The sequence below is a fragment of the Elaeis guineensis genome, chromosome 10 (assembly GCF_000442705.2).
Source record: "Elaeis guineensis isolate ETL-2024a chromosome 10, EG11, whole genome shotgun sequence".
NCBI classification, from domain to species: Eukaryota; Viridiplantae; Streptophyta; class Magnoliopsida; order Arecales; family Arecaceae; genus Elaeis; species Elaeis guineensis.
Window position 1 is genome coordinate 7,736,911 of NC_026002.2, and position 10,764 is coordinate 7,747,674.

Here is a 10,764-nt window from a genome sequence, read left to right on the forward strand (position 1 = left end):
TATCAATCCAATCCATGAATGGCATATTGGCAGGTAGTTAAGAGGATACTTAGATACTTAAAAGGCAAATTAGGTTTAAAGTTGTATTTTGGATTGTCTGATTTAAAGATTGTTGGTTACACAGATACAGATTTTGCGTGAGACATTGATGACAAAAATCGACCACTGGTCACATATTTCTATTTGATGGAATGGCTGTTTCTTGGTTAAGCAAGAAACAGAGTTGTGTAGCAAAGTACACCATGAAATAGAATATATAATCTATAGTACCATAGTTAGTAATGCTATTTGGATTAAGCGATTTATAAATGATTTGAAATTGGGTATTTCTAATAGGCCAGTCAATGTGTTTTATGATAATAAGTCCGCTATTTCTCCAATAAAAAGTGAAGCAAATAGCTCTAAAGAAAAACATATTGAGTAAGTTATTATTATATTCAAGATATAGTGGGAAGGGGTGAAATTAAAGTCGACTATGTCCCCTCAGAAAAGATGGTGGTTGATCCTATGACCAAAGGTTGCCTTTAGAAAAATTCAGAGAACATGTAAGGGCTATAGGATTAAGGTGCACCAAGAAATAAGGAGCATTGCATGGTTCGCATTTTTGGATGGATCGTGGGGATGCCCAGATGAACAATGGGATGCGACTCTACTTGACATTATCAAACTTAGTTAGACAAAAGGCATATGGCACTTGTGAGGTAACAAGGGAGCGATGAGAGTGCTGTCAGGAGGCGGATCTCAAACTCTGGGAGCGAGATTGCCAACCACGATGGAAGGAAGCCACTTGGGGATTTGGCTCCAGCTGCTATTGTTGCTATTTCAGTATTTGTTGGAGTTGCTACTTAACACCAGTCAGCATCTGGATCTGATGAGTCAAAGCGTCAAGCGACAGTAGATCTATTATGGTCAGAGATTGTACTGCTATAAAACCACGGGCAGCACTACTTGGTTGCAACAGATGGATTGCAAGTGGGAGGCAGTAGAGTTTTGCATTTTTGTTTGCATCATACTTTCTTTTCTCTCAAAAAGAGGTCATACCCTTCCTCTAGCACCAATTTGTTACTGTAATGCTCTGAAAGGTGACTGATGTTGCTGGAGATGAGTGCCATTAGAAATCCATAGATGCCAAAAAAAACTTACAAGAAAAATCCACGTTCGTCAGGGTGTTCCGACAGGAGATCCTCCAATGGTTAAGCTAGTCAGAGCTTTGGGAATAATAGAGAGAGGTTGCAGGAGAGTAGAATGCTCTTGTCCTGATCCTCCTCTCAATTTAGCTTGCTTATCTTTGAATCTTCTTCGTACATCTTTTATTTAGAGATTGAGCCCCGTAGGTTATTAGCCGAAACTGTAGATTTATCAGGTCTGATTTTTCAAACTGTTAAGCCATGTTCTGAATATTTATTTAGAAGAAAATCTGCTTGGCAATCACAGGATCAAGATTGTTAGCCGTGGGCTTCACCCGGATGGTTGATCGAGTTAGTGGTTTGAAATGGGGTGGGGTCAAGGTTTTGAGCTCATATCTAGTGTGGCTTCGCCAAGTTACTTTCGATGGTTATCATGGGAACGGTTGATCTAGTGGTGGATCATCTCTACAACAGGCTAGATAAATCAAGTGATCAAAATTAAAAAAAATATATAAAGAAAAACGAGCTATATGTTACCCTATTTATTTTTCTAATTAGAAAAGAAATGTATACATGATTCATGAATTTTCATTTTAGCTAAAATTTAACTAAAGAAAAAGAGTCAATTCCAAAAATCTTTAAACTATTTTTATTTTTAAATCAAAAAATAAAATTAAATAAAATATTATAATTATTATTTAAATATAATATAGATATTATCTAAAGTAAAGGTTCCTTTCATATGGAGTTTTCTATTAGCAGTGATGCAGGTATAATATACTTTATTATTACTAAAATTTAGTGCTTAAAAGATAATATAAATTAATGATATTACTATTAATTTGCTTGATCAACATTAAAATTCATCATCTATTATGGCAAAACAAACTAATTATTAAAAGTTCTATTTTTATAATTTATTATATTATTATATTATATTTTGTAATAGCTACAAAGGAGAAAACTTAGTATCGGTGCATCTCACCGAATGGATAAATAATGTGTAGTAATGACGGTGTTTATGCACGGAGGGCAAAAAGTACATGATGGTCGTACTAATGTCAGCCTAATTGATCATTCAAAGAAAGCCGTAGCTCTTCATTTTCGGTATGGATTGTATCTTTTATACGGAGGAATGGTTGTTTTCTTTCACAATATCGATCATTGGATCGCTCTTGCATGGCTATCAATGTATTTCTAATTTCTTCACTCATCATCTTGCACAACTCTCAAAGCGGATATGGTGTCATCAAGTGGTAGATTCGTGAGAAGGAAGGTGAATCCTTCTTTCGTGCAAAAGATAGAACCCTCCTTTTTGAATCATTAATAATTGTTAACTTTAACAAAGCTATCAGCCCATGCCTTAATGATTGTTATTAGACAAAGGCACTCAGCCGCGCCTATCACGGCCCGACCTAGACCCATCAGACTTGAGGCTAAACAGATCGTGCCAGACATGGCAAGATTAGCACCAGACCTCAGCTTGACATAGCTCTAGACCCAGTTGATACCGGACCGTGCCTGGCACGGTCCGTTGGCTTGTGGACTTTTTTTTTAAAAAAAAATTACAAATAGCCGTGCCAGGCACATTACAGGCCATTACAAGCCGTTACAGATCGTGCAGGCACGGCCAAAAATAGGCATTTGTGCCTGTTTGTGTCCGTTACAGGTCGTGCCAAGCATGACTTGTTTGAGGCCGTTATGGGCCGAGCCTGGCACGGCCTGGCCCAAGCCCGTTTCAACCCATAACGATCAAAAACAGTCAAAAACGGCCATTTTTTTATTTTTTTATCTTTTTATCTCTCTCAATGGTCATAAAATAGCTATTTTAAGGGATATTTTGAGAAAAAAATTTATGAATTTCTATAAATATCCCCTCCTCTCCCATTTTCACCATACCAAATCTACTCTTCTCCCTTTCCTGCTACTACTATTTCTCTCTTCTAGCATATTGTAAGTGTTCTAGCAATTTAATTTTTAGTTTGTATTTAGCAAGTGTTCAAATACTACACAAGAGAAGATCCTTGTCAAGGAGCACAAGAGGAGGTCCTTATCGAAGAGCACAAGAGGAAGCTCACAAATCTCGGTACTGCCTCTACTCAAATCCTCCACCTCTACACAATTCCTCTACCTTCAGTTAGTTTTTATTTTTTGATTCATAAATTTAGAAATGGCATCTTATGATGAGAGCCATTTTAGTATTCCCTCTATTTTCGAGGGAGAGAAAACTAATTCCGTTGCTCCTACTCCTTCTGAAACTACTCAAAGTCAAATCTCTTCCCGTAAGATGACTAGTGCAATTTGGGAGGATTTTGAAAGAGTTCTTGTTGACGGAATATAGAAAGTAAAATGTAAAAAATATACTAAATTTTATAGTTGTTGGTAGCAGGAGAACTAATTATTTGAGGAGACATCAAGAGTCATAAAATGAATGACTCTCGTCTCCAAAGTACCCTCAATGTACAAGGAGAATCTCTAGTAGGTAATTTTATATGTAATCATAAAAATCAAAGAAAAGTACTAGTTAAATGGATAGTTAGGGATGAACTGTCTTTTAGTTTATGCGAGTTTTTTAATTTTGAAAAATATGTTCAATTAACCCTATAGCTTGCTTACAAAAGAACTAATAGGCGTACTTTTAGAACGGTAGTTATGACAAATTTTTTTAGCAATGAAATAAAATTTAATTAAAATTCTCTCTGTCCTAAATTTAAAAATTTTATTAACTTCTGATATTTGATCAGCATCAATAAGTATAATTATTTTATTTTATTACTGCGTATTGTATTGATAATGATTGAAATTTAAATAAACATATTTTTACTTTTCATACTTTTGATTTTCTACATTCTGGATAATAAATTTTAAATATTATTTATCAAATGGCATATTTATTTAGAATTGATGATAAAATCATACCTATTACTTTTGACAATGCATCTAATAATAATTTTGCTGTTATATTATTGAAGAACTTATTGCATCCCATTTTAAATGGTCAGTTGTTGCATATTAGATATGCATGTCATATTTTAAATCTTTTTGTACAAGCTGGCATAGGTATGGTCCAAGATGTAATTTTAAAAATTAAAAATATCATTTTTTTATTCATACTTCAAGAGCAAGATTTTAAAAATTTGAGCAACTGTCTGTAGATCAGGGTAAACATTTTAAAAAAATTAAACTTAATGTAATGACTCGTTGGAATTCAATATATACCATGATATATGATGCATATCCATATAGATACTTATTAAGTGCATATATTGATGACCGTGGATTAAGTTTTGTATTGACTAAAACTGATTAGACTAAAGATAAAATTTTGAAAATATTTTTGGTTACTTTTTATAATGCTACTAATATTCTTTTGGTATTTATTATCCAACTTCATGTTCGTTTTTACAACAAGCATTTGATATTAGTAGAAAATTTGTAGAATATAGATTTGATGATGTTTTAATGCTTATTATTGAAAAAATAAAATCTAAATGGAATGAATATTGGAACAAGATATGTCCTATATATAAGTTAGCTGTTGTATTTGATCCACGAGTTAAATTAAGCGGTGTGCTAATTTTACTTGATGCATATTGTGGAAACATAATACTAGATTTTGAACCCACTAAAGCTGAGGTAATAAAACTTTTTTATGATATTTATACGTTATATGATGAAAAATTTGAGGATCTAGATTACCAGCACAAAGCTCTATCACTTATTCTAGTAGTTCTCGTTTATCATCTGTTTTTAGTTTTATTGCATATAGGAGACAGACACATGCTTCAAGTTTATCTGCATCTTCTTCATCTATTTTAAGTAGTGAACTAGAATTTTATTTATGAAATGATCTTCATTCTGCATATAATAAAAATCAAATAGATAATCTAGATATGTTAGCTTGGTGGAGAAGTGTTAAAAATTAATATCCTATTTTGTCTACGATTGTACGCGATATTTTAGCTGTGTCGATGTCTACAGTAGTATCAGAATCCGCTTTTAGTGCAAATCGGCATGTTCTTGATGAAAAGAGAAGTCGGATAACTAGCGAGATGGTGGAAATACTGCTCTGCTTCAAAGATTGATTGGATGCAGAGACGAGGCTTCGAAATAAAGATGGACATTCTAAGATTGATTGGATGCAGAGACGAGGCTTCAAAATAAAGATGGATATTCTACTATATCCTCTGACGAAGATGACACAAACGAGACCGACAGTTGATAGAATTTTTATCAAGCTAGTACAGAAGAGCAAGGAGTAGAGAGAGGGTCTTGAAGAAGTTTAATGAGAGAAGAGACAAACTGGTATGATTTAACTTATTTTTTTTATTAATTATATTAAGTTTTTTAATTGTTGAGGCAAGTCACCTTTATAATTCTATTTCTTTTCTCTTTTTCCTCATTGTACTCTGGAGGTCAGGTCTAGCCCCTCTTCTTTCCTGTATCATTTTGATATTTATTAATAAACTGGTAGAGGTCCACACCAAATCCCTCACTTGACAAGATAGCTTTATATTTAAATCTCCGGTCTCCAATCTTTTCTTAATTATTCATACATATATTTTAAAAAATTTAAAAAAAATCCTAAACGGGCTATGCCAACGTGCCATGCCTTAGTATGATCCATTTCAAAGAGGCCAGACTGGCACGCGGGCCGTGCCGTGTCTGGCTTATGGGTCGTGTCCGTCCAACCCTTATGAATCGTGGCAGGGCCAGAAAATCCCAACCCATTCTGACCCTCCCTTATGGGTCGTGCCTAAGCACGGCACGATACTGTAGCCGATGGATTATGCCTGACACGGCTCATCTTTTGGCAGATCAAGCTGGATCGTGAACAGTCTGATCCGTTGTTCATCTCTAGCTGCAAGTACGGTTTAATTTTTATCGGATCGAGTTGGGCCATGGACAGTCCGATTCGTTGCCCATCGCTAGTTGGTACGGCCACCGCCGGTATTTATACTACAGACTGCTGATGTAATTCTCAAGCCGGCTGGTCGTTTTCTTCGAAGGACCAGTTCTTGTCCATCCGATCAAAATCAGACGGCCGGTGGTCGGCTCGAGCGGAAACTCCCAAGTGGAAGCTGAGCCAACAGTCCGCGTCTCCGCCCGTGCTTAATTAAAAAAATAATTCCAGAAAAAGAAAACAAGAAGAAACCCTAATCGTAACACGAATTCCCTCTTTGGAGGTGGTGGTTCTTTTCTTCGTCTCCACGGAAGCCATGGGCGGGCCACAACACTAGGCCACCCTCCGCCCTCCCTCATGCGAGGGCTTCTCTCCCATCCTCCTCCTCCTCCTCTTCCTCCGCTGCCGCCGTCGGACCTGCCGACATTGCCGCCATGGACTTCGCGGAGCTGGAGGCGACGGAGGGCCTCCGGTGGCCGTGGAACTCGTGGCCTTCGTCGCGGCCGGACGCCGCTGCCCTTGTCGTCCCTCTGAGCGTGATGTGCACTCCTTTGATGCCCATTGCCGATCTGCCTCTCCTTTCCTACGACCCCCTGATGTGCGCCCGCTGCCGCGCCGCCCTCAACCCCTATGCCCGCGTCGATTACCGCTCCGCCCTCTGGGCCTGCCCCTTCTGCCACCAAAAGAACCACTTCCCTCGCTCCTACGCCGGCATCGGCGAGAACAACCTCCCCGCCGAGCTCTTCCCCACCTACTCCACCGTCGAGTACCTCCTCTCGCGGAACCCCACCTCCTACAGCAGCTTCGGCCTCTCCTCGTCCTCCACCGCCTCCCTTCTCTCTTCCTCCGCCTCTTCTCTCGGCTCCTCGCTCTCCTCCACCTCCACACTGCCGGCGCCGGACCCCTCTCGGCCGCCGGGGCCATCCTTCGTGTTTGTCGTGGATGTCTGCTCGGCGCCGGAGGAGCTTCGGGCGCTTAAAAATGAAATATTGCATGTAGTGGCACAGCTGCCGGAGAACGCGCTGGTGGGTTTGGTCTCGTTCGGCTCGATGGTGTGGGTCCATGACCTAGGGTTTACCGACTGCTCCAGGGCTGTTCTGTTCTGCGGTGATCGGGAACTCACTTCGGAGAAGGTTAAAAGTTTTACTCACTACTTTTTTTCTAATTTCTTCATGTAGTGTGTGCTTTTCCAAACCGATGATCATCATGACTGCTAGATGGAAAGTGAAGGCTAGGATTTTGAGGGAAATTGTGAACTGCTATTGGATTATGGGGATTTATTTTTGGTGAATTAGGAAGTACAGAATTAAAAGTGTGGGATGTTGCAATCAAATGGAGTTCGTCAGAATGAATCTGGATAGTGTTTTGTAATACTTCTGAATTTATTGTTTCGGAGCTTCTGGTTAGCTATTAAAAGAAAATTAGCAGCAGATTTTGCTATTTTGTTGCCCTTACTGGATGGGTTCGTTCAATTGTTTATTGTTTCTTTATGTCTTTGGTGCTTCTGATATATTGGATTTATAGACAGTAATATTTACTTGTTAAGCTGCTAATTTGGAATTATAGAAATGTTGATCCAAAAGTATTCTTTTCAATTGAATCTAAATGTTCGTTATTTCCAAGTGGAACAATATCTTCTTCATTTTTTAATATTTTTTACATGTTTGATTATCAATTTTGCTCATGATTATAGTGGTAGACCCGGTGTTTGACAAATGTGTTATGTAGTTTTCAATGCATCTTTTTTTCCCCCTGCTCAACCCATATTTACCTGTTACTTAGCAGTTTGGTTTGGTTAAGCATGAAGTAGAGAGGCTGCTAATTTCTGTCAACTCCGCTTAAAAGGCACTTTCAACTTGCTTTCTTTCTTATTTTTAAAACTCACTTATGGATTCTGGGAAGAGGAATTAAGAAAATCAGCATTTTCCTTGATCCTGTTAGTTATTAGTTTTAACAGAGCTTATAAATGTAGCTAAGTCTTAGATTTTTTTTTCTTTTATTTTTTTTTATTTTAATTGCCAAAATTCACTAACAATTTTCTGTGGAATGATGTTAAATATGTTGTCACCCCACTCCTAAAACTAAGCCAGTTCTATGGTTTTCTTTTACTCGAGTCCATTCATCTCAGAGAATGAGAGGGACTTGCAGATTTTAGATGTTTAGGATCATAAGATTTTTTAAAGCAAATAACTGGCACAGGGATCCATGCCAGCAGCCATCATTTGTTGGTATCTTTGTTTTGGAGTCTCATGACCTATAAGCGGTGTTCCATTCTATGATAATGCAACATACGACAGTAATAATCTTTAGCAAATATAATCCCAGCAATAATCAACATGTGAAGGCAAAATGCGTTATATTGCTGTCTTCATGCCACCTTAGCAAATACTAAAAGAGATTAGGTCACCATATATGATGATTGTGGTGGAGTCCAACCAGAAAAACAGAAAAAGAAAAGAAAGTGTATTCTGCTTGTTTCCCTGCTTAACATGGTGAGCAATACAAAGATGGCTGTCCATCAGGTCTCTGACCCTTAATCCACATGTTGAACTAAAAGTTGCAATCAACCCATCTGGTGACTAAAACCAGTTCCGGGCAAATGAGTGTCCTTTGGAAGGGATTATTTATGCTTGAGTTTGTGCTATACATTTCTGACAAAGGAATGAGCCCTATTCATGCAGTGGTACTTTCACTGATTAAAATTAGGTCCTGCAATTTCCCACTCTTACTGTAGCATGTGATGCTTGTCTTCTGATCTTGCTCAGATTTAATCTGCTTTAGGTCCGTCTATTTTAAGAGGTTTTGAGTTGGTTCAATTTGAAATAAATATCATTGTTGACCCGTTCTGATCTTGTTTTCTGGAAAATGTTGTGTGCCAAACTGTTTCCAGTGGCCATTTGACAGTAAATGATGCATGTTATTTTGTTTTCCAGATCCAAGAGCTCATGGGCATTTCTCAAGTTCAGCACCACAAATTGGGCATATCTAGACATATGCCAAAGCATGGTTTTCTGCTATCAGTTTCTGATTGTGAATTCAATATTACCAACGCAATTGAAGAGCTTGACTCCTTATCTGACACCTTGCCTTGGCATCGCCCTAAGAGAGCCACTGGTGCTGCCATTTCAACAGCAGTTGCACTTCTAGAAGGTTGTGCACCTAATACTGGGGGCCGAGTAATGGTTTTTACATCTGGACCTGCGACAACTGGGCCTGGGATGATTGCAGAGACTGATCTTAGTGAGGCCATTCGTACTCACCAAGATATTATAAATGGTCATGCCCTTCTCAGTGAAAAGGCTCGTAGCTTTTACAAGCATCTGGCTCACAGATTATCCGACAGATCTTTTGTTCTTGATCTATTTGCTTGTTCTCTGGATCAGGTTGGAGCTGCAGAACTAAGATACCCGATCGAGATGTCTGGTGGCTTCTTGGTGCTTGCAGAGTCATTCGAGTCAGAACAGTTCAGAAAGTGTTTAAGCCACATCTTTAAGCATGAAGGGACAGACCATCTAAACATGAACTTTGATGCAACCATTGAGATAGTGACTGCAAAGGAGGTTAAGATATGTGGGGCCCTTGGACCTTGCAGGTCTCTTCGTATAAAGAACAAATTGGTAAGTGAGAAAGAAATAGGCCAGGGTGGAACTACTTCATGGAAGCTGGGTTCGCTGACTAACAAAACATGCATAGCCTTCTTCTTTCAAGCGAGTGGTGATCAGAATGCTGAGCCACCACCAGTCTTCTTTGTTCAGTTCATGACACGCTACCAGCATGGGAATGGCGGGTTTCGTTTAAGGGTGACTACAGTCGCAAGAAGATGGGTAGGGCCCCGGTCACCAGAAATTGCTTCCGGTTTTGATCAAGAAGCAGCTGCTGCTGTTATGGCTAGGCTTGCAGTGCACAGAGCAGAGGAATACCATGCCCGAGATGTCATTAGATGGCTGGATAAGATGCTTATTCGCTTCACATCCAAGTTTGGAGACTACATTCCGGAAGATCCATCTACATTCCGGCTGTCATCCAACTTTTCCCTCTATCCGCAGTTCATGTATTACCTAAGAAGGTCCCAGTTTATCGATGTCTTTAATAGCACTCCAGATGAAACTGCTTTCTTCCGACTGATGCTGAACGGAGAAGGGGTGGTTGGGTCCCTTATCATGATCCAGCCTACTCTTTTCCAGTATTCATTTGATGGACCACCCGTACCCGTGCTACTCGATGTCAGCTCGATCTCCCCAGATGTTATTTTGCTCTTTGATTCTTATTTCCATATCGTGATTCACTATGGTTCAAAGATTGCTCAGTGGAGGAAGCTTGGGTACGACAAGGATCCAAGCCATGAGAACTTGCGGAAACTGCTGGAGGCGCCGGAGATTGACGCGGAGGCACTTGCGGCAGAGCGTATTCCAGTCCCAAAACTCATTAAATGCGACCAGCATGGCAGTCAAGCAAGGTTTCTTCTTGCAAGGCTGAACCCATCGGTGACTCAGAAAACACAGTTGATAGATGGCTCGGAAGTCATATTTACAGATGATGTGAGCTTGCAAGTTTTTATAGAGCATTTGCAGGCTTTGGCTGTTCAGGGTTGATGAACCCGTATGAATGTACAGGAGTCTTGCTGTTTCCCCCTTTTTCTTCACTTTGCCGCTTATTCATATTGCTGACGAGGGTGAGGTCAGTCATTTTGTATAATGTTGCTGTTTGCCGGTTGATCAAATTTGGAAAATGAAA

General features: G+C 39.2%; 1 protein-coding gene across 1 annotated transcript; it reads left to right on the forward strand.

Annotated features, from left to right (window-relative positions):
- The first annotated feature begins 6,270 nt into the window (after nt 1-6,270).
- Nucleotides 6,271-10,764, forward strand: LOC105053425 (protein transport protein SEC23 G). Its single transcript, XM_010934565.2, has 2 exons — nt 6,271-7,163; nt 8,964-10,764. The coding sequence occupies exons 1-2, from the start codon at nt 6,465-6,467 to the stop codon at nt 10,620-10,622; spliced, it is 2,358 nt and encodes a 785-aa protein (XP_010932867.1). The 5' UTR covers nt 6,271-6,464; the 3' UTR covers nt 10,623-10,764.